General features: G+C 45.0%; 1 protein-coding gene across 1 annotated transcript in view; it reads right to left on the reverse strand.

Annotated features, from left to right (window-relative positions):
• The window catches only part of FBXL2 (F-box and leucine rich repeat protein 2), an 838595-nt gene that overhangs the window by 518944 nt on the left and 295794 nt on the right, over positions 1 to 23857 (reverse strand). The window contains exon 4 of the mRNA XM_069613130.1: positions 3708 to 3782. Coding sequence (XP_069469231.1) covers positions 3708 to 3782 — 75 coding nt within the window. The remainder of the gene's footprint in view (positions 1 to 3707; positions 3783 to 23857) is intronic.

Consider the following 23857-nt stretch of genomic DNA (forward strand, 5'->3'; position numbering starts at 1 on the left):
AACTCCACCCTCAGCAAAAGATGACAAAAAATGTAAATGAGCTCTCTGTAAAATGGTTCAAGTCACCAAAAAACCACTATGTTTGGCACGCTGCTGCCACCCAGAGGCCAGCCATGCACAGTGGAACTTTTAATTGACAGTTACTGCAAAGTAAATATTAAATACAAGTTTCAAATATCCCCTGAAAATGGTCCTCACCCTTCATAAAATCTACTCGAGTGGGTGAGTAGACTTTGCATGCCTTGGATGAGTGTCTGTAAAAGGCTAGCTCCATTAATGGACACACAAATATCAGATATTCATTTTAAATTGTACTCTGTATAGTCATGAATATATTTCCACATATTTGTCATCCTGAATATTGTTTTGACCCAATATAAGTTTTATTGTCCTACCAGAGGCCCAGAGGCAGGGCATGGATGAAGATGTAGCTGTATTTTGTGATCTTCATTCGGCCATATATCAATGCTGGAGTCAGCATTTATTTGCATTGACTCTTAATATACAGATAGAGGAGAACACCTCTTTATCTATTGCTCTCTGTATTTTGATAAATTAATCATTTGAATCCTGACTTAAATGAAATATTGATTATGCATCATCGTGGGTAACCAAGATTAAGTTTGGATCCCGGGAAAAGAATGCTGTAAACAATCAATGAATTATACATAGAAACATGTTGGTCTTTTATAAACTAAGACCCTTAAAATAATTTATAAATTGACACGTGCCCACTTTTGTGTATAGTACGTTTTTATGTGTGGCTGTAAAAATACTCTTGGAGTCTTCATGTTCATTGCTTTTTGTGTGAGTATTAATGTAGTTTGCTTATGGGATGTATGAGCCATTGATACATTTACTGTTGATGTAAATTATCATGTATTTTGGTGTGGGTGTTGTTTTTCTATATACGAATTGATTTTATGTTATGAATTAAAAGTGTGATTTATTGATTGGATTCATTGTATTTAGCAAAAGAGCTTGTGGTGAGAATAATCGATATTCTATTCATTTATAATTACTTAGGAACACCCCTGTTTGTTGCTGTAGTAGTTAGGCCAGGCCAGTAGCATGTTGAACTGGCCTGGATAGACGTTGGACTCCATTTTGGAACTGAAACACTTGCACACTTATGCAAGTTTCATTTTGACACTCATAAGCAGGAATCCTTTGTTTCACATTACGGATGCCCTGCACTGTAAGCCCGATTTTCTTAAACCATCACCATTATAACTGCACCAGATGATTCCGGCTGAAACTGCTCTGTAGACGGAAACTAAATAAGTTGCAGAAAATGTGGTATAATAAGATCACAGCTGCAGAATGGCGTGTGGGCTACAACGTGCTGGGTCGGGATAAGCGAAAGAGTTGCTGTTCTTCTTCGAAGTTCCCGTGATAAGGAGGAAACTGGAAGTATACTCCTTAGGACTGATCTAATGAGTGCTTAAGTCTATGACCCTCTCATTGGTTTCAGTGCATTTGAAAGTGTATACGAACCTCTGTCATTTGGCGGGCCTGTTCGGGTTGCATCTGTTCTTGGAAACCTGTCCTGTCTATATATGTTATCCACTTTGCTTTGCTGCTATGAAATACATTTAACAATTCTACCTCATTCATTATTCGTAGCATGTGTATACATTTGTGTAGTTAAATGTCCATGGGACCTGGAATGGATATCCTCCACCATTGAGTAGGCAAGTAGACCCTCCTCCCTCTTTTCTTTACAGATGACAGTAGTTGCAATCTGATGAAGCTCGGACCCTGCATGTGTCCACCATGGTAGTACCAGGCAGGGGAACTATGACATTGTCCAGTGCCAACACTCCACCTACCTATTTGTTTGTGAATTGGCTGTCCTTTCCCTTATCGTGCTATGTAGCTTGAGGGGTGCACCCAGTAAGCACCTGATTCTTGTGTTGACTGTGTATTTTTCACAGAGGTCTGGTCTGGAATCCATGCCAGGCTTTGTCATTTAGATGCGATCCGTGATGGAACTCCCGCTGCATGCACAGAGTTGTGGTCATTCTTCAAGCTTGGTGGATTCCGTTTTTTCAGGGAGTGTGAGCGTGTGTGAGCGTGTGTGTGTGTGTGTCACAGACACGGCTATGGATTCTCTGCCAGATATCTGCTGGTGGAATAATTGCTCTTTCTCTCTTTTACCAGGATGGGAAGAACCGGTGGAGCTGTGGGGGATCCCCCATTTATCACCTTTAGGAATCACACCACGAAACAGGTGACTCGTCCCAGCCTTAGAATTCCACAATCTTCCCTTTCTGGTGAGGTTAAATAGATTTTGTCAAACATTGTTATAGCTCTGTAAGGGCCAGTGATATTCTTCTTGTTGAAATGCAGAGTTGCATCTCAATTAAAGTAGCATCTTAGTGGGGAAACTGAACTGCATTAACATTGTTGTGCTCACATGCTTAGTGACAGCAAACTGTTTCAAAGTGAGCAATTGTTTATGGTGGTCCATGGTTTGTGGGACATTTTTGGTTTGGTGGAACAAGGCCTTTGTGGGGCCATGGATGTTGCATTTGCGAAGTTCCCTCTAGCACACCAGAAGTGAAGAAGAACATCCAATCGGCCAGTCAGTCAATATAGGTTTATGCAGAGAACCGCCATAAAACATCATGCATACACAATAACACAGACATAAAAATGTACATAACACACTTTGGCGTAATAACAAGTGCATTAAAAAGATAACTTTTAAGTGACCCACAACACCTAGGATCATTGTCCCTCGTTAGATAAAGGGAGGCAGCCCAGTCTTGCCCTCATATCTATCTTCATCAGCGGTCACAAGCAGCAAGCTAATCATAGAGGTAGAGGGCTGGGCAGCACATAGGTGGAATGACAATGAAAGGGGATGCATCCTTTTTTTATATGTCTTCAACTAAGCAGAAGACTGTGCCATGCCTACATCACAGCTTTGTGAGCTTGACTGTCGATCTTCTGGAGGGGTCCCGAACTTGTTGAGGATGTCCCATTGTTGCTCCCTATGTCTATATGGGCCTGGACACCTTCCCAATCACAAATGGAGCCAGTTCTCAAAACTCTCACAGACCAGGAAGCTGTGAGAGGGTGCAGCATAAGCCCTTCAACATTTTGCAAGCTATTATTGGTAGGTCTGTGCACCTACGCAGTCAGGTGGGAAGGTCCCAAAGAGACACAGGTTGTCAGTTCAAATAATGGGCGTCACCTTGAGGTGGCGCCCAGTTTCTATTAGATGTGTTGCATGGACCAGTACATACTCCTGCACTGCTGTGACAATGACCAATTCACTCAGGGAGCATGTCATGTAAGAACAGTATGCAGCCTTGCAAGCGCTAAAGTTCCCTCTTTTGCTGCTATGGCAATCCTATGATATGATATGGCATTTATAAAGCGCCTATACACAAGTGATATCAATTCCACTGCAGGAAAGGTCTTTTTAAAAGTAAGGAAGACTGTTGTAAAAGGTTTCATGATACTTTACTAAAGCATTACATCAAACTTTCAAAACTTGATGGAATTCTGAAACAATTTAGCAATTCAAAAATTTGCAATTTCTTCTTGGGATGTGTCGCATTGTCTCTTTTTTTGTTAGGAATGACATAATATTATACGAAAGATGATCAAAGGTTGAATTAAAATGCATGTTTCCAACGTTTTCATGCTGTTTAGATTTACAACAGAGGAGACATTAAGTAAACATGGAGACTAACCTCTACATCTGTCTGAAAGTTAAAAAGATCTATTTTTTGCCAGTTGCTTCCATCCAAAGCCAGGACATTCCATGCCTAGAGGAAAGCAGTTGGATAGGTTTATTCAGCGGTTACTGATCCAAAGATTATATTTAAAAATGATAAATTAAGGTAAAATACACAATACTATTAACGGCAGACACATGGTCATGACATTGCTGTCTAAATACCACAAAAACAATTTGAATTTCATCAATAATCTACATCCAGTCTCACATCAAACAGATCTCTATAATGCACATGAATACAACAAAAAGGGAGATGTGGTCACCTGTCCAGAAGGGAATGAGAGTGGCAGATGTATGCGTTTTCAAATAATAACAAACAAGCTGGTGGGTGAAAATGAGCTTGGCACAGGAGTAGGATTAGAGTAGGATGGTCAAGAACTCAGAAGGGTGAGGCATGAAATTTGAAAGCACAAAAAGGAGCTGGAGGGGTGAACGTGTTCAATAGTGTATGAGTGGAGCTCAAGACCCAATACCATGTAAAGAGGGATACATGAATAAAGTATGTGTGTAAGACTGATAGTCATGTGGACCACCACAAAACTGCTTCATTGCCACAAGGTTCGGATGTACACTAAACTAATTGGGTGGGGTAAAAAGGAGGTCGGAATCAAATGTCAAGAAACAACAGCAGTGCATGTTCCCCTACTGTAGGAGCATCAAAAGATGGATTTGATTAACAAGTTGATGAATGATCACTGTTAAATTAAGTTACCCTTTGCTGGTATTATTGATCATCACAGTGGTCCAACAATGTGCCAGTGTTGCAAATTGCATAAAAATACATGTGTTGAACAGTTTACAAACCTAAGAAAGTCATACCCCGCTGGATCCGATGTGAATTCATGCCTATTGAATTTGACATATTTTAGCAAACGCACAGGGATGCGCGTCCATATGTGACCTATTGTGTTTGACATGTTTTATTTGCAAACACAAGTAACGCACAAAATAATATGAAAGCTTTTCAGTTGGAGAACACAAATGAGAGGTGTTTTTAACATGTATAGGTACATTATGTATGGTATATTCAAAGATAGCCACTGCATGACCCCAATAATAGTAAGGTCATGTTCAGGAGAGGCCCATATTCTATTTCCATTAATGGCCATATATAAGTTGCAACCAAATGGTGCCAGTCACACTAGGACATGTGAGTCAGCCTAACCTGCACCAGGTCTTTTTACGCATTAACATCTTGTAAATACAAGAGTTTTATTCTCTTCCTGTGTACATTTACGCAAATTATTAGAGCACAGGGCAGTGCAAAGGTCTGGTTACTTGACAGAAACCAGAACACTTCTTTTGATTTGTATCTACATGGATGTAATTGCAAGCCATGGAGAAAAGCCTCTGAAACAGAATTTCTGTTTCTGGAGACTTTCAGAAAGAAACCGCACACAGCGATTGTTTCTTTCTCTTCAGCTTCTGCTGTGTTTTGTGTGTAGATGCTCATGGGGCAAACAGAAGCATTGTGAATATTTATTTCCCTAGCATTTCAGCATTGTATAATTAATACGAGGTAAAACTAAGTTGCAATTGAGAATGATCTTTTTTAACATGTTATCCTTTTTTTCAGTGAAAGCAAACTTGTACTGCACAAAATAATTTTCAAGTTCCTGTGCTGTGTGCATTTATCATCAAGATGCATTTATATGGTGTGTTCATTCACATTATTGTGTAGGAGAAAGCATTCCACAAATGTAATAATTTGTTTGAAACCAGACCTCTGCTGAACAATTGTTTTGTTTCTAATGGGTCCTATTCATTTTTAAGTGTTGTCATGTTTTGGCTGCCTGTTGCATACTTTTTACACTCTTGCAGAGGCACATCAGTTTTACACTCTAATTATAAAAACAGTGTGTAAAATTATGAGTATGCAAGGTCTAGTTTACACCCATTCAACCTTAACTTGCAGTTAATTATACCATTTATAGTAATAGGGTACAACACTATAAATGGTCAGTGGCAGCAGAGTCCTTGCTCAAGGGTTAGTGATGGTAATTGCATCAATCACCAGTGTTGCAGCCTCCTTTAAATGTTCAAGACTACCATTAAAATATCCAAAACCTGACTCTCCAGGAATTGCAAGCGCTGTTCAAACAAAAATGAAAGTTTGTAATTGAAATAGAAACTCAGGAAAACCTGTCCCTGTAGTGATTATCCAGATAGGTATTTCACTTTTGTATGTAGCGCTTCGTGCATGGTTTGTCCAAAATGTAGGCACTGTGATTATGATACCTCAGTCACTCGTCAGTTTACCAACCTGTGAAGGTTGTCTTTGTCGTCAAGCCCAGGGACCGCATCCCTCCAGCCTTAATATCTCTCCACTGGCTCCCGGGGACTGCAAGGATCAAATTCAAGATCTTCTGCATCATCCACAAGGCTTTCTGGGGCCTGGGACCCCGCTACATCCAACTCTCTCACCCTAAATTCCTCCCAGCTAGAGCACTTTGTCCTCTCGCTCCAACTCTCTGCATAGACGTTGTTTCTCCAAGTAGAGAGTGGGGGCTAGACCTCCATCATCGGCAGGAGTCTCCCTCTGGAACGGCCTCCCTGCCTCTCTCAGACTTGAGCTGGGCTCCTTAAGTTACGTAAGCGCTCAAGACTGTGTTCTTCTCTTCCTCCTTCCCTCTCTCTCTCTCGTGCCAATCCCCCTGTCTATCTGCTATGACTGGCGGCCTGGTCCCTTATGAGTCTTACAGGCCATCAGGCCCCCCCCCACGTCCAGTCTTCCTCAGAACCCGCCCAACCTAGCACTGCTCTTGCAGGCCCCCTCCCTGACCAGCCTTGAGGTTTGGCACCCCGCCCCTGAGTCTGGTCCACCCCCCCTCCGCCCGCACTAGTTAGTGATCACCATCCGCCCTTGCCACTGCCCTCTTGGGCTCCTCACGGCACTTGCCTTGGGCTCCTCACGGCACTTGCCTAACCTTGGGCCTGCCTTCCTCTGCCCCAGTCTCTCTCCCGCCCATCTGCCCTGAACGTCTTGCCATGCACTTGCACGTTCTGAATGTCACATGGCCTAATAGGACTGTTAATGTTTTTAATCCCCTTGATCCCTCCACCCCCACTTTGTCGTGTGGTGCTTGGAAACACATTGTGTATAGGCACCTTATAAATATGCAATATAATAAAATTAATGAAAATACAGGATGTAGCCGGTAAAATAATTCAGCCGTTTGAGCGCTCGCTGCTGTGATCTTTGCGTGATCTGCAGTTCGCAGGTTTGAAACCCGGCAAGGCCAACTCAGCCTTTCATCCTTCCACGGTCGATAAATTAGTACCAACTTCGGTTGGGTGAGAATTATATGTAACTATGTTCTATGTACAGTGCTTTGCCAAAAGCGCTGTGCAAATAACAAATCATTAACTGTTGGTCGTGGTCACTGACTCGAGAGAGGTGGAGCAACGGATTCCCAACTCATTTGAATTAAACAGGCACGGATGCCCCCAAGTACTGAAGTGCCTTAAATTGCTCTCCTGGAACACCAGAGGCCACAGTTCCTTTTTTATTATTACCATATTATACAGTTCGACAATGCCAACTTTTAATACGAGTTAAACCAAACATTAAAATCAGATTCCAATGTTAAAATACACTTTGTAGCATCAGTAAAAAAAGAATAAATATCATGTGCACCACAAATCACTAGAAGAAGTAGTAAATACGAAAATCCTGTCTCATGGTAGTGGGTCCAAGATAATTGCTATCTTCCGCCCAAAAATAGTACGAAATATTATACACGCTTCCTGATTTTCACACATGAACATGCCCCACAAATCGTCTGCCTGGGGCATCCCCGTTAAACACACCGCTTTTGAGGCATTCTGACAGAGAGTCTTCAAGGAAGCACAGCTTGTCAAAGGTGTCTGGCAGACACCAAGCAGTCTTCCCCACGCAAACGACATTGCCTACATTCCCTCAGTATGTTTGACCAGGCCCCTGCTATCTCATTAGACTTTACAAGGTTGAATTTCAATTGTATATAGTCCCAGACCCGTATGGTCCCCTCGAAACCTTGGATGTATCTCGGTACATGTTCCTGTTCCTGTATATACTCCACAAAACATGCTGCATGGTTTTTTGTAGCCAAGTCGACAGATAGCTGTTCGCGATTGTGCATGATCAGCCTATCTATCCTTCATAAACTTTTTGAATTTGCCAAGGGACCAACCAAAAGCAAGGTCAGGTGCCTGGGGAAGCCACTTGGCAGCTGAAGACCAAATATTCACGACATTGCTAGATGGCATAGATTTAGCCCTAGACAAAATTGCTTCATGCATAATACCCATCATCCGTGTGTTAGCTGGGGCGTTTGCCAATTTCCAAATCAAAGTCAAACAACAAAGTTGGAATTTGACAAGAATTGGCACAATGCTGAATTCAATATAGATCATTTCAATCGCAGTGCGTGAGGCCTTTCTGGGTTGGAATCCAATTTGTTGTCCTGCCAAGTTGATCCAGGCAGACCTTCATCCTAGTTTAATCATGCAGAAAAATGATAATTTTTAATAATCCTAGGGGGATGTCCAGTCCTGCAATTTTCTTCATAATCTGCATCTGTCAACAGTATCGAATGCGACGTTGAAGTCGATGAAAGCCACAAATAACGGTAATTTGTGTATCATCAACGCCTGCTGTATGGTGGTGATCAAAGATAAACTGTTGACAGTGGTGTTATAGCCTTTTCGAAATCCAGTTTGGTTGAATGGGATGATGTTATGAGAATCAGCCCAATCCTCAAGCTCGGTCAACAAAAAGTGAACAAAGATCTTTGCAGGGGCGTCTAACATCGCTAATAGGCAATAGTTGCGTGGGTCGGTGTGATTTCCTTTTTTCAAAACTGGGATGATTATACTGTCCCGCCAAGTAGTGAGAATGAATTGAGTCAGGCTTATCCATTGCAGAAGTCAGTGCAAAGCCTCTGCCCATGCTGAGGATCTTTCTTAATTAGCATACTACAAATCCCGTCTGGGCCAGGGGCCCTAGAGGACTTGCAAGCCATTATAATGCTATAGATGTTGTGGATACATTACGAAAATGTCCAGCTAGCATTAATCTCTGCCCATATAGAGTTTGTCACTTTGCCCCTGCCGAAAACCTTCTCTACATGAGATGCCCAGTTCGTCTCCAAGACACCATTAATGTCCCTAGTCTTGGGTACATTCCCATTTATGATATTCCAGAACCTAGTATTGTCATTAATCAGAGACGAATGTACCAATTCCTGCCACCGAGAGCATTCATTCCCAAACCTATGCCATTTGAGCCATTTGTAATAAGTATTTTTAATGGCTTTTACACTGTGAGCATGGATTGACAGTTCCAATTCCTTATTGGCTAATGATTGGAGCTCTCGTCGCAAAGCTCTTTTATTATCTTTGATATCTTTGTCAAATACATGATGGTGATACATGTTAGGGCCAATCCCAACTCTACGGTAGGCTAGGGGCTTAACTATGGGGCTATGGAGCAGATTTTAATCTTCTCCATGCATGGTTCATAAAGAGTTATTGCTGTGGCTGCAGCTTGGTGGATGTTATTTCCCCCCCCCCAATAGATTTACACACCCATAAGTAAGCATCGAGTATGTCATGAGCCACTACTGATGCCTGCCTAATCCTGCTGTCGCTCCAGGTTCATTGATTTAGTGATACATTAATGTTTGCACGCCCTGTAGAGATAAGACTGGGGGTCCCAGGTTGAAAGTTCAAACAAGCAACCAAGGAATAGGGTTTGCTTTCTTGGCACTTGAAGACACACATGTTTAATCAAAGAGGGAGAATTGGCTAAAAAAATGTAGTCAAGTGTACTGCTACTTTTATTCCCGATGCATGTAATTTTGGAGGCATGTCCGAGGGGTAGGCACCATTTACCATAGAGAAGCCAGCTGAATACAGTAGGCTAGCCCAACTAGTACCTCAGTGACACACCTTATCGAAGCTAGCAGGCTGCATAAAAGGAAAAGAGAAGTGATGTCCCAGGGGATACTAGCATTAAAGTCCCCACACAGGACGACAGAAGCACCTCCCTCCAAATAATCAATGAATGCCTCTTTGACCCTAAAGACAGCAGCATGATCATCCTTATACGCAGGGTCATATATGTTTACAATAAAGGTGTCTTTCATGTGCAAATGGACAAGCTCTCGTGGGAAAAAGCATTGCCAATAAGAACATTGTCAGATGCACAAGAAACCTCCACAAAGCCCAATGGTAACTTGTGGCCCAATGAAAGACCTCTTATCGAGCCAACCCTAGGCCCTTCGATGGCTAGCCAATTAAGCATAATCCACCCATCAATAATCAGAGGGTTTGTGAGCCATGTTTCCTGGAGCACGATCACATTGATTCTATCAATATAATCCAACAATCCATCTTGATCATACAGATGACAATGGACATGTGTATTCCAATTTAAGAGCAGGGAGGAAGGACTAGAGTCATTGCTGGGTACGTGATAAGCCATGCCACTTAACCATTTTTTGTTTTTAAATATATTTATTACATTTTTTTAAACAACAAACCATAACAAACCACACAACGATGTCCCTTACTCACACTACCCCACTCCCCCCAACTCAGCCCGTGCATAGTGTCCTTAAGATCTTCCATTCAATTACACTGCATCTACCTCTTCCAATGAAGCTTGTGTAGTGACTTCACCTTCCCCTCTTGCAAATATAGTCACAGTTAGAGCGATCCACCATTGGATGTCGATACCCACTTCTAATTTGTTTCTCCCATACTCCAGTTTCTGCTGCTACCCATTTTTCCAAATCTCCCCACCATCTGATAACACTCTGACCCCTTGTGTCCCTCAATCTCATAGCTATGTTTCTCTTGGCCAGTATATACATCAGATCGTTAATATTGCTCAGAGGTTTGGCCTTCGCACTTCTCTTGTATCGGCCCAGCATGCAAGCCTCCGGGGTTAGAATATCGAGGTTGATACCACCTTGAGCCGCTTCATGTGCTACCCCCTCCAGAACACCTGTAAAATTGGGCATCTCCAGAACATGTGTATGAGACCCGCATCTTCTAGTCTGCACCGAGGACATTCTTGTTTGTTTGCACACTTGAATTTTGCAATAGCAGCTGGTGTAAGATATGCTCTCTGCATAATGTAAAGTTGTATTAATTGAAATCTGGCATTTCTAGGGACCTTCTTATGGTATAATTCTATGGCTTTCCATTCCCCATCTTAAAACGTTTTACCCAAATCCCTTTCCCATCTCTCCCCGCACTTCAGTTCTGCTTTCGAGTTACGTTCTATCAATACCTCATAGATCCTTGAAATGGCATGTCCACCCTCCGCTACAATAACCGATGTCTCTATTTCTTCACTCCCTATGGTCTCCACAGTGCTGCTCGGCCACCTGCCTTTCAACATCCTCATCACTGTGTTGTGCAGCAGAATTTGACCACTTTGTATCCCCATGACCTCCTGCAGCTCGTCAAACTTCATCAACCCTTTTTCATTCCTCAGGTCTCCTACCGTGTCTATGCCACATAATTCCTATTGTGATCTCACCATGTATTGCCGCTATGGGGGTCTGCGGGAAGAGTGTGCCCTCTAATCCCATGACTTTGCAAGTCCGTTTCCAGATCTGGATGCCCATTTCCATCAGATAAGGAGTCCTATTCTGTTCTCTGGCGTAAACCCAAATTGGGTCCCTGAGGTATAGCTTGTTAATGGCTGGTTGCAAAAGTGCAGTTTTAGCCGTGGGATCATGTGCCATCCATTGCACTACATATTGTAGCTGGCACGCCAGGAAGTACAACTCACAATTTGGTATCTTCAGCCCCCCATGCTCGTATGGCCTTTGCAATAAACTGAGCACAACTCTGTGTCGCCACTCTCGCTAAGGAAGTCTCTACATAATTTTTCGAATCACAGAAAAATTGCTGTGGAATGTTGTACGGGACAGTTCCAAAGCAATGCATTGGTCGCGGCAGCGCCACCATTTTTAGAAATGCCGCCCTTCCCATCATAGACAGAGGTAACTTACTCCAAAACTCAATTGAGTTTGCCAACCCGTTCTTGGGCTGCAAGGTGTTAAATTTGTGTTCTCGTTTGGGATCGTGATATACGTTAATCCCCAAGTACCTGAATGATGTCTTGCACCAAGGCAGGGGAAGGACCGCCAGGTCCACCCCAGCCACCTTCGCCGTCTTGACCAGTGGTAACAGATACGACTTGTTCTTGTTTATCCTGATCCCTGTCAATGCCCAAAGTTGTCCAACACCTCCAGCATATATGGCAGATTTATCTCCCGATTACAAAGGTATAGTAACATATCATCCGCATACATGGACACTATATGCCTCACCCCATCTACTTCAATACCAGCATCAGTATATTCCTGCCTCATGTAGGCGGCTAGGGGTTCCGCTGCTAGAATCTGTAGCATGAGGGATAGGGGGAACCCCTGTCTCGTACCTCTATACAATTGCCATTTATCCGAGTATGTGCTCCCCGTCCTAACCTTGGCCATTGGTTTAATATATATACGCTGTACCAACTTCATATACTGCGGTCCTATTCCCATCTTCACCATTGTAGCATACAACCAATTCCAGTGGACGATATCGAACGCTTTAGTTGCATCTAATGAAGCAACCGCATACTGTGCTGGGCTGTCCTTCGTGCTATAGACACGTGATGCAACCTTCTCAGGTTCTCCGCAATATTCCTCCCCGGTACATACCCAGTCTGGTCCGGATTGATCAACGTCGATATTACTTTCCGGAGTCTATTAGCCAAGATTGCTGAATTGTTTCAGCAGTGACAGTGGTCAGTAGGATCCACAGTCAGTATCTACCTTATTTGGTTTAAGTAGCGGGATTATCAGAGCCTCCCTCATGCTATCGGGGAGGATGTTCTCTTCATACGCCTCATTACACACCATGGCAAGAAGTGGCTACAATGTGTCTGCGTAGGCCTTATAAAATTCACCTGTCAGTCCATCCGTGCCCGGGGCTTTCCCAGAGGGCAACGTTCTGATGTTAGCTACTACTTCCTCTGGGGTTATAGGCACCTCCAATGCATCGGACTGTTGTACATTAAGGTATGGCAGGGTGATAAGATCTAGAGCATCCTGTAAGCCTCTCTCCTCGTCTATCTGGGCATCCGCATATAACGCCCTGCATGAACCATATGGGGAATCTTGTGTCCTTTTGCTTATACAGCCAGGCTAGCATTCTCCCAGGCTTGTCCCCCATGTGCATGGCTCCTTTCCAGGTATCTCGCCTGATCAAACTTCCTTAACCTGTCCCATTGTACTAGACATGCCTGCTTTTGTCTGATTACTACTTCTACATGCTGCTGGTTTACATTGGCCTCCCTCTCCACTACCCCCAATTTCTGTTCCATGCTCCTCAGGTCATTGACAATTACTTTCTGGGTGCCCCTCCCCCCGACTCCGCTATCATTTCACCCATGATGGATAGCGTGTACATTTCCAAAAACAGGCTCACACTTCCCTCATTTATTGCAATTAATTCCACTGTACTCTTCCTGATGTGCTCGGCAAATGCCTTATCTAACAATGATACTCTTCTCAACCTCCATATAGGCATTGGTGGTCTCGGAGCAAACACCCGCCATTTTACTGTAAGTGGGGAGTGGTCTGACAGGACCCTAGCCAAATATTCTACCTCTGTAAATTCAGTCTTCTGTTCCTCACTTGCGAACACATAATATATTCTTGTTTAGACTTTGTGTGGGGCTGAGTAATGAAAATATTCTCTGTCCTCTCCAGGTTTGACTCTCCATAGATCTCGTAACTGGAAGTGCTTCAACAGCAAGTTTAACACCTTGGCTGGGGGAGACAGAAGTTTATGTTTGCCGACCGATCTATCTATGGTGGGGTCCAATGTACAATTAAAATCTCCCCCCCATATCCATATATCATCTCTGTAGGGTCCCAGCCTATCATACAATGATCTGAAAAACACTGTGGAGTCATGATTTGGTGCATAGGTATTCACGATGCATATCTCCCAGTTTTCTAGCATACCCTGTATCATTGCCATTCTTCCTTCATTGTCTGTCTTCGTGGTCAACACTTTAATTGGTATAGCAGGGTCCACCCAGATGAGGACCCCTCTTGCATATGTCAAGTAAGTGGAGCTCACCAGCACTTCTCCCCACGCACTCCCCAACTCCAAACCAAACTCTACTTGTCCAGCTATGCTAAGCATACTAGGACTTCCCCGTTACGCTCCATTCGACCTAGTTGCTAGAATAGTCTCCTGGTGCCCTATGGTCGGGCCCTGTTCAGTAGCCCTAAAACTAACTCTCGAGGGGATAGTGAGTCTGCACTTAGCATTCCCTCTACCGGGTTTCTGTGATCCACTATATTGCCCCTGCTGTCCTGTTTTTTTTAAATCTTTATTTCATTGTGCTTGACAGAACAAATGAAGGGCAGACAGCCGAACACAAATTATTGGTTACAGCATAAGCATATACAGACTATGCATAACAATGACATATGAAACCTGTAGGGTGTCATTGTGGAGGTACATCACTAGGCATACATGACATGGCAAATAGAATGGATGTCTAAGAGGGGCTGTTGTGAGGGGAGGATTGCCCAGATATAGAGTCGTCTGACTCAGCGGACTCGGATGCGAGATAGGAACAGCATCGAGGCCACAAGTCTCTCGGTCTCGACATTGGTTGCATTTGAAAACGTCCATGCCTCCTCCGTGTCAGAGGCCCTGGTGACGGTAGATAGCCAATGCGTATGTGTAGGCACCCGGGGCCGAAGCCAGCCCAACAGAATACATCATACTGCAAGTAGCATACACAGACCAGCAAGTCTTCGGGAGTCGCGATGGAGACCTGGCAAGTAATGAAAGGCATTTTGAAGGGGGAGGGGGGAACTCATAGTCAAGGATAGATGAGGTCGTAGATTGGATAATGCAGGGGCCGGCCCAGATCATGTGAATATAGGTTGAATCATCAGACCTACACCTGAGACAACAGGGAGAGTGGTCGGGGAACATTCGATGTAGTCGAAGTCCGGTGTAGTGGTATCGATGCAGTATTTTAAAATTGGATTAATTTAAAATGAGAGTTGAATGACACCTCATGGGTGCGGGCACACATTCGCTTCCAGCTCTGGTCAGACACTTCCGTTGCCAGGTCCACAGACCAAGATTGTCTCAGCGCATCGAGCGTAGGCGAGGTTTTAGATTGTAGTAGGTAGTATCATCTGGAGATCTTCCCTTTGGTATTCATGGTGTTTATTAATTCTGCTAAAATCGGATCATCGGGGGGATGACGGGGAAAGTGGAATATCTCTTCTGAAGGATACGACGAAGGGCTGAGTACTGGAACCAGACGGGAGACTTCTGTCGGAGGGTTAGCGGTAGGTCTGCCCATTCAACAAAATGGTCTTGGTCAAAGACATCTCAGATGGTTTTGAACCCCGCTTCTGCCCAGTTGTGTGTCTCAGCCACGGGAACACAGGGAATCTCGGTAAGGAAGTTCCAGAGAGTCAAGCAGCCTTGAAATGGGTGAGGGTTGTCAGACAGTGCCCAGATCCTGGTGAGTGCTTTAAACGTGATGTCCACCGGGTTAGGGGAGTTGCTATTGCGGATGGGGGGGGGGTGGGAGTGCCAGAGAGCGGATGTCGAAGTCTCCCACCACCCTTTGTTCCAGACGCAGATGTGATGGGGGATTCGTGGTAACAAACCAATATGATGCAAACTGCGCCTGGGCGACTAGCCAATATTTCATAAAGTTGGGGGCACCAAAGCCGCCAAGTTCTACGGGGGTAGCCAAGGTGTCATATTTAAGGCGGTCTGCTCCAGAGTGCCATAGGAACTTATTAAGTATGCCAGTCAATGATCGGAAAAAATCCTTGCCTGGCCATAGGGGAAGTTTGAGAAAGCGACAGAGAAGTTGGGGGAGGACCACCATCTTTAAAATACCAAGTTTACCCGCAAGGGACAGTGGGAGTTTAGCCCACCCCTGGCATTTCTTTGTGAGCAAAGATAAGTAGTTCAGGTAGTTGGCCTCAAGGACTTTATCACCGTACCAGCTACAACCGCCCCAAAGTATGTGGTTTCTGTTTGTGACCAGGTGAAGCCCATGAGATCAGGGGTGGGGGGGGGTCTCAGTTAACGGAAAAAGTGTTGATTTAGTGCAATTAACCTTAAGACCGGAAAGTTCGCCAAAGTGTACAACGTCTGCAAGAATCAGAGCAAAGTTATGTTCAGGGGAGCGGATGAAAAGCAGGGAGTCGTCAGCGTATAGGGAAATAATGTGAGGTGCGTCTAGCATACGAAAGCCTCTGTGCGAGTGTGACTGCCGTATCCTATATGCCAAGGGCTCGATGGCGATAGCAAAAATTAGGTGCGAGAAGGGGCATCCCTGTCCCGTGCCACGAGATATATCAAAGGGGAGAGAGTGCCTGTCCTCAGTGTGAACCCTGGCAGTAGGACCAGAGTATAGTAGTTTGACCCAAGAGAGAAATCAGGGACCGAAGTTGCACTTTACAAGCATCCGCCAAAGGTAGCTCCAGGAGACAGAATCAAATGCCTTCTGCATGTCTAGACACGCCGCCACAGCATGGGTCTTTGGGTCGATCCTGCTTATGATGTTGAAGAGGCGACGTAGATTAAGGGAGGTGGAACGGCCAGGGATAAATCCGGACTGGTCCGGATGTACAATGTAGGGCATGTAGGGAGTCTGCATGGCCAAAACAGCGTAAATCTTAATGTCACAATTTATGAGTGAAAGAGGCCGGTATGACCCACACTGGGTTGGAGGTTTGCCAGACTTAAGCAGTATGGTTATAGTAGCTTCACGTATGGTAGGTGGGAGTGTGCCCAATATGCAGGATTCTTCCCATAGTGCCAAGAGGTGAGGGACCAGTCGTGATTTGTATTGCTTGTAGAATTGAATGGGGAAGCCGTCGGAGCCAGGGGTTTTGCCCGTGGCTAATGAGTCAATGGCTTCAGCTATTTCCTCCGGGCTTATGGGCATGTCCAGATTCGTTATAGTGTCATAAGAAAGAACAGATAGAGGGAGGGAATCAAGATACACATCTATGCTTGATTCCGAGTCAGTGTCAGAATTGGCATATAGGGAGGAATAAAATGACCGAAACAGTTCATTAATGTCTTGTGAAAGGAGCGCCAGGGAGCCATTGGGTCGTTCAATGGCAGTGATGTGCGGTGATCCCGTCTCGCAACGAATGAGTCTGGGAAGGACACGGGCTGGTCTTTCACCTTCACCATAGCGTCTTGCCAACCCGGGCGTGTCTATGAATTTCCTCAGCATGGGTCTGGAAGGTGTCTAGCTCAGTGCTAATGTTTGCCAGGGTGGTTGGGGTGTGGTGTAAGGCATATTGGGCCTCAAAAGAGGAGAGGTTAGATTTGCTTGAAGAGATGTCCCTATGAATGGTTCTAAGGATCCCGTTCTCTTTAGAGATGACTACTCCCCTGATGTAGGCCTTAAACGACTCCCAAAGGGTGGCCTGGGTGAGAACAGATCCAGTATTTAGAGGGAAGTAGCCGTCTATTGCTAACTCAAGGTCAGCCCTGAAGGCCCCATCTAATAATTACTGAGGTTTTAGTCTCCAGGAGCTTGCGCTGACTTGCATCACCAGAGGGAGTACTCCAAGCTAGGGAGATAGTCACATGGGAGTGATCAGAGCCCCTGCTGTCTCTATAACATATTATGATGCGTCCATACTGTTGTTAGTTACTCTCTCTATGTAGTCGAAGCATATCTCCACTCTGACGTACACATCTGTTCATCTTCAATTCCATTGTTTCAGTCTGCTCAGAATCTTCACCCTCCTGTCTAAGCATGTTGGCTCTGTTCCATTGCCTGCGGTATCTGAGCACTGTCCATCCACTCTTGTGCTTCCATCGGCGTCTCAAAGAAAAGTACTTTGCCATTGTAGATCACCTTTGATGAGGGAATGATGTGCTCTTTCGATCTTAAACCCTTGCGTAGTTCTTCCGCACCTATTTCTTGTAGCAACAAGTTTTCGATGCAAGTAGTGGGATCAGACCCTTCCACTCCTTCAGGCAGTGCCAGGATTCTTATGTTATTTCTGCGTGACCGACCCTCTGTGTCCTCTGCTCTATCTTCCAATAATGTAACTTTCTGCAGGAGGATGTTGATGTCTTCGTGGTCTGCACCCTGACCTTTGTATTCTCTTTGACTTGCTCTTCCAATTTTCCGGTGCGTTCCGCTTTGGCTCGGACATCCTGTAGTAACAGTCCTACGTCAATGCCCTCTGCATCTATCTTGACCTCCAGTGTTGCTTGAAGCGCTTCAATGGCCTCCAGGATCTGTTGGTTGCCTGGATGCGCCATATTCGCTGGGAGCGATGCCTGTTCCTTCTCTTTGTCCCTACTGCCTCCATCTTGTCGATGGCCTTGGCCCTTTGTGAAGGTTTCCAATGTGGTCTGCTTGTATTTAGCTTTACTGCCCTTGGTTGCCATTATGCTCCGCCGCCCTTATGGTAACTCTATTCTTAATTGTTCAGAGGGGGAATCCTTACTTCTGTGGTCACCAGTGCCTAGTCTTCAGTTGTGTTTCGGGAGAAGGGTACTCGCATTCCTGGGTGGCCCCGAATCCCTGATCTTGTCGATGGGCTTGGCCCTTTGTGAAAATTTCCAATGTGGTCTGCTTGTATTTAGCTTTATTGGCCTTGGTTGTCATTATGCTCCGCTGACAGGTCTTTTGGCTATCCGGTGCAGTGTTGGCTCCTGTGAGTGAGGTCGTCTTCCCGTGTCCAGCACTACTGAATTGCCATGTTAGTGCCTTGTGCCAGGACAGGGGGGGAGCCCGGGGCTTGCCTGTCTAGTCCGCTCTGCCACATCTGCACTCTCCGCTTCCTTTTATCTTTACTTCCCCCCAAGTTGCTTATTAAATCCCTAGTGCCCCTTCTTCTTAGTCAGCAGCACCTAATACTGCGGCACGTGTACCGCTTCTGGGCCGGGTCTAGTGTGACCCCTCCTTGTCACTACCTGGCTGCAGTGTTGCGATGTTGCAGTGCTCTCTTCACAGTTTCTCAACGTGTGGCCATATTGCCCTCCATTCGCTGTGCAATGTCCCGATATTCCCAGCGCTTCTCCGTTCTCTGGTTCCCCTTTTGTTGTTTTATAGCACAGGTGTCTAATGTCCAAGGGACTTTCATGTGCTTTGCTTGCTCGCTACTCTCCTTGTGGCTACTCACCTCGGAGGTCGGGTCATTCAGATGTGGGCATTTTGTTTTATCACTATGGCCCAGTTTTTGTTAGGAAGGGGGAAAGTCCAACTCCCCGGAAGGTGTTGTCCCTTCTGGAACCTTGTATTTGGTTGCTCGTAGCACAATAATGCTACCCACTACCTTCACTTCTATGGGGTAGAGAGTTATCCTTCTCGGGTGGTAGTGTCCCTTCTTTCCCACTTAATATGGTGCTTTCGCAGTGCAGAAGTGTAACTCGCTGACCTCTGCCAACACTGCAATATCACTGAGCAGGCCTGTTGTGGTATCTTGCTTGGGTGTCCGTTACCTGAGGCCTCTGCTAATGCGTTACTTGTACGCTATTCCTTGTACTGCTCCATGGGACTGAGGCAGAAGCCCACAAACCCAGCCCCGCTGCTTATGACATGTCGCTCCGTTCTACTGGGGGTGAGCAAAGTCTGCTCTCCCGGGAGTTATTGTCCCTTCAGGCCCACTTTATGTAGCGCTCTCTTGTCCTCACGCCAAAGTTCTATGGGTGGCGAGAGGGAGCCCTCTCCTATGCAATTTATGTTAACAATATATTTGCAGGCCCCCCCGGCCCCTGACTCCTTACCGCCTTCCACTGTGCTTGTGTCCTTTAACCCCCCGACAACTCTTCTAATGTCCACCGTCTATGGTACTGTAGCCACCTCCTGAAGAAAGCCTTCTGCTGCAGCAACTCTCCGGCCCGCTGCGTATCTTTGTCCGCGAGGGTACGCCTGCCAGCAGCCTCTGGGTGCTGGCCGGGTGTTAGGGGATGCCTCAGTATCTCGTCCCATTTCCAGCGACTGCATCTCGTCGTATCCGCAGGCCATCTGCCGCACCTCGGCCACACTGCTCCTCCCGCTTTCAGTCTTCCTTTGTTCTTTCTCTCGTTACATCTTGTGAGCGTTGGGTGCACCTCTTTATCCTGGCGGCTCTGCTCTGCGTTCGTATTGGTGCCTTTCTGCTAATTCAATTTCGCAGCCGCTTGCTTTTTTCCACTACCATTTTCCCCTCGACCCTCGCGGCTCCTCTCCGACACGGCAGTTCTCCCTGCGCGCAGTCCTTCTGGGCTCCTCTTGTAGCCAAATAGCCCCTCTGATGCTTCCAGCTGCCACTTCTTCATTGTTTTGTTATTTTCTAGTTGCAGGATTAGCATATGGAGCTTCTCACTGTTCAGATCCGCAGGAGATTCCAGTGAGCACGTCTGCCTCACATGGCTGTTAGCCACACCCAGCCATGCCGCTTAATCATATTGGACAGCCATGCGCAGTGAAACTCATCCCTGTGAGAAACCAGAAGGAGTCTCACCCACTGGTCCCTGGGGATCTGTCAACCAGGTGGCCAGGACACGGCCATCGCTTTTGGATCCAGTTCCTGGGGTGGACCAGTGCGGGAGGATCACCTGGTTGAGAGGTCTTCGGGGAGTGGGAAACCAGATGGCGAGACGCGGTACCCCTTCCTTGTAACACCTTTACCCCATCCTAGCTGGTAGGATATTTAGGAACTCAATCCCCCACCCCCTTTTACAGCACAAACACTTTCTCACGGACAGACCGTTATGAGAGAAGACAGATTAACACCCGAGCAGTATACCTGACGTGTCCCAATACAATGATCAGGCAATTACTGACCATCACACACACCTGACTTTCATTAAACTTCCCCACACAGATAAAAGGCGGAGCACAAGAGCACACCCTGAGCGAGGCAAAGCACACAAGGAAACAGCAGTTCCAAGATGGCAGTTTAACAAGAGGAGAAAGACGGCAAGACAAAAGGGGATTGCAAGGAGGGAAGTTCCCTTGACCTTTTCGACAAGGAACCGTTACTTTCATGAAACCTTGAGAATAGAAAATGTAAGACTAGGCAACCCAGCTGAAGAATCCTGTATTGTGTGTTGGAGGTACCCAGAGCTCTCCTGTGTCGATAATCAAGGCGGGGAGAATCATCAGCTGCCGTGGCACTGTTCTTGGCTCCAACGACAAAGCAGCTTCAGTGAAATCAATACAAACGGTGAGTTGGGGAGACTGATATAGGACCGGTCTGAGTTGAAGCCAAGGTTGCAAGATGCAACAATGTATGGCGAGCGCTGAAACGAACATTGTTTGAAATGCATCTGATAACCAATGCGCGTGAAGCTGAACGACAGATGAGTGACTGAACTTTGAAACCGAGATACAATACTTTTGACAGAATGGTCTGGCAACCCGTGGGTGCCCAATCAAATGTCTCTGTAAGATATCCAGCTGAGAGTTAACAAAAGTGAAAGAGTGGCAAAGGATTGTGAATCGAAGTGGTCTTGCGACGGGTCAAGCAAAATCCTGTGCACACTCGAAAGTCTTCGGTGTTGATAAAGAAAGTTTATGGCAAAGTAGTTAAAGTTGGGTCAAACCCGGCAGAGGGAGATCAATTGAAAGCTTTGGGTTAAAGCAAGTGTGTGTTATTGGTCCGAGCCCGGCGTAGGGAGACTGATTGAATATTTGATGTCAAAATGAATCTGAGCCCGGCAGAGCGGTATCCGGAGTGAGTCGTTAATCACCCGAGAAATTGGATACGTGAAAATCCTAAGAAAATTGTCTAAAGTGGATCAGAGCCTGGCACAGAGGGATCTGAGGTGGATAGTAAAACACTGAAGAAAATTGTGCATACGTGAAATACAAAAGGAAAGGAACTTTGTTTGTTGCTTCAGGCCCTCTGAAAGAAGAGACTTTGAATTGCAAAGAGACTTTGGCACAGAAGGCCATGATGTTGAAGTTTTGAACTGCACAATCATGCTAGAGAAGCCAGAGACTGTGCTAAACTGGAGTGTGCCGCCTTGTCCCATGCTAAAAACATGGGGAAGGGAATATCCTGATATATGATTTATGATTTCTTGAACACTTGTTCTTACATAACATTGTTTCCCACACTATTTCTATTTAGAGGTAAGGATTGGCAATAGGTGTATTAGTATAGGCCCTTTTATTTTGACAAGACACCACTAGGACTACGTTATTATTATTTGAAGTTCGTAGCTTATGCCCATCTTTAATAAACACCCTTGAACTGTGGTCACTTGTGTCTGTCTTACTGTTGATACCATGCCTCCCATACATGTGGTGTCAGGAATGGGATATGATTCAATAGATAAAAATGGAGAATTCATGCTGATAATCATTGTACCACCAGAAGGGGAAAATAGAATTGTTGCGCTCCTTGACACCGACAATTAATCCACTCTTAAAGAGGTTTTGCTCTGCCAACCGCACATCCCAACTGGTCAGCAAGATTTATTTTTTAAAACTCAGTTGTTATTAGATACCCTTCCACTGTCCCACTATAACATCCAACAGTGGGATTGAATAAGCTTAAAAACACAGCGAGCATACACCTTCATTAGAACTAGTGCTCTAAATCCCACTTGTCCCGAACTTTTTTTTTTTCTTTACCAAAATAACTTCAGTCCTGGATCCATCAGCTTTAGATACCCCTCTATCTAGATCTTTCCCTTTAGCGGAAATGGACTCAGAGGAATCAGACGACTTTAAAACTATCAGAGAGAATCGAGACCTGTTTCTTTTCCGATATGAAAAAAAAAACACATAAGTAACCCTTACCCCGGTGGAAGAATTGGCCTACCTGGAAGCTATCCTGGCCCAGCTGGTTGCCCATCAAATTCAGGCCAAAGCTAGGCTTCAAGAGAATTTGACAAACCTTGAGGTAGCAAGACCCCTGCTACCTCAAGGGATACTCATACCTAGAGAGGGTGAATATCTAGGGAATTTCTTTCTGACTTTCGAATGACTAGCCGAACAATTAGGATGGGAAGTAAATCTAAATTTGTTTTATCTTGGACCTCTGCTAAAAGGAACTATAGACTGCCTACCAGCTACTTGATCATGGCAAGGGAGACACATTTATATCCATAAAAGATGTGCTTTTAAAAAGGGTAGGCCAAACCTGTAACTTCTATCTGCAAAAAGTAAGGACCATTAGACGAAACCCCAGCGAAACCCCCCTTGAAATGGGAGAACGAAGTAAAAACAAAATCACTCTTTGGATTAACAAAACAATGGAAGAATTGGTAGAAATGATTACTTTAGTGCAATGCATCAATTCTTTACCTCCCTTTTAGCAAAAGGCAGTATTACAACTAAATCGACCTAACCTAGGCCTGGCTTTTGAGACTGCCCAAAACAACTCAGATGCAGCCAAACACTTCCACTCGTTACACAGAGGTGTTGAGCGGAAAGATCACAAATCTACTCACCGGCCCCAACCGCAGGTATTAGATAGGGGAGGAGGGTCCTATAAAACAAAAAGTAATGGATACCAAAAGAAAGAATGGAAGTTAAAAGACTTGACCCTAGAACTAGAGAGGAAAGTCAAAGAGAAGAACCTAAGGGAAGTAAACCATCTCCCTCAGTTTGCTTTTCATGCAGAGAAAGTGCCCATTTGGCCAGACACTGTCTGAAAAATTTAAAGGAAGAACCTATGGAAATAGGCTGTCTAAAAGGGGAATAGTGGGAAGAACCCGAAGAAGATCTGGAAACCTTTAGCATATGTTTGTGTCAGTCCTCCGCTGACTTCACGTATGAAAAGGCAAGTAAAAGCATTAATTGACTCAGGTAACAAACAAACTGCCATCAGAGCCGATTTGATCACAAAAACAGACCTCGAGAATGCCTCTCTAGTTAGAGTTACATGTGCACACAGGGATAACGAAATATACCCCAAAATACTGGTGTACCTTAACATCAGGGGTGAGTCATATCTCATATCATCAGCCATCATTCCTGGGTTCCACGAAGAAGTCATTGTGGGAAGGGACATCCCTGCATTCTCCACTCTTTTACAGGAATCCCCAACTCCCCATACGGTATTTATGTTGCTACTGTTGATA

This window comes from Ambystoma mexicanum, chromosome 5p (assembly GCF_040938575.1).
Source record: "Ambystoma mexicanum isolate Mex_15411 chromosome 5p, UKY_AmexF1_1, whole genome shotgun sequence".
Lineage (NCBI taxonomy): Eukaryota > Metazoa > Chordata > Amphibia > Caudata > Ambystomatidae > Ambystoma > Ambystoma mexicanum.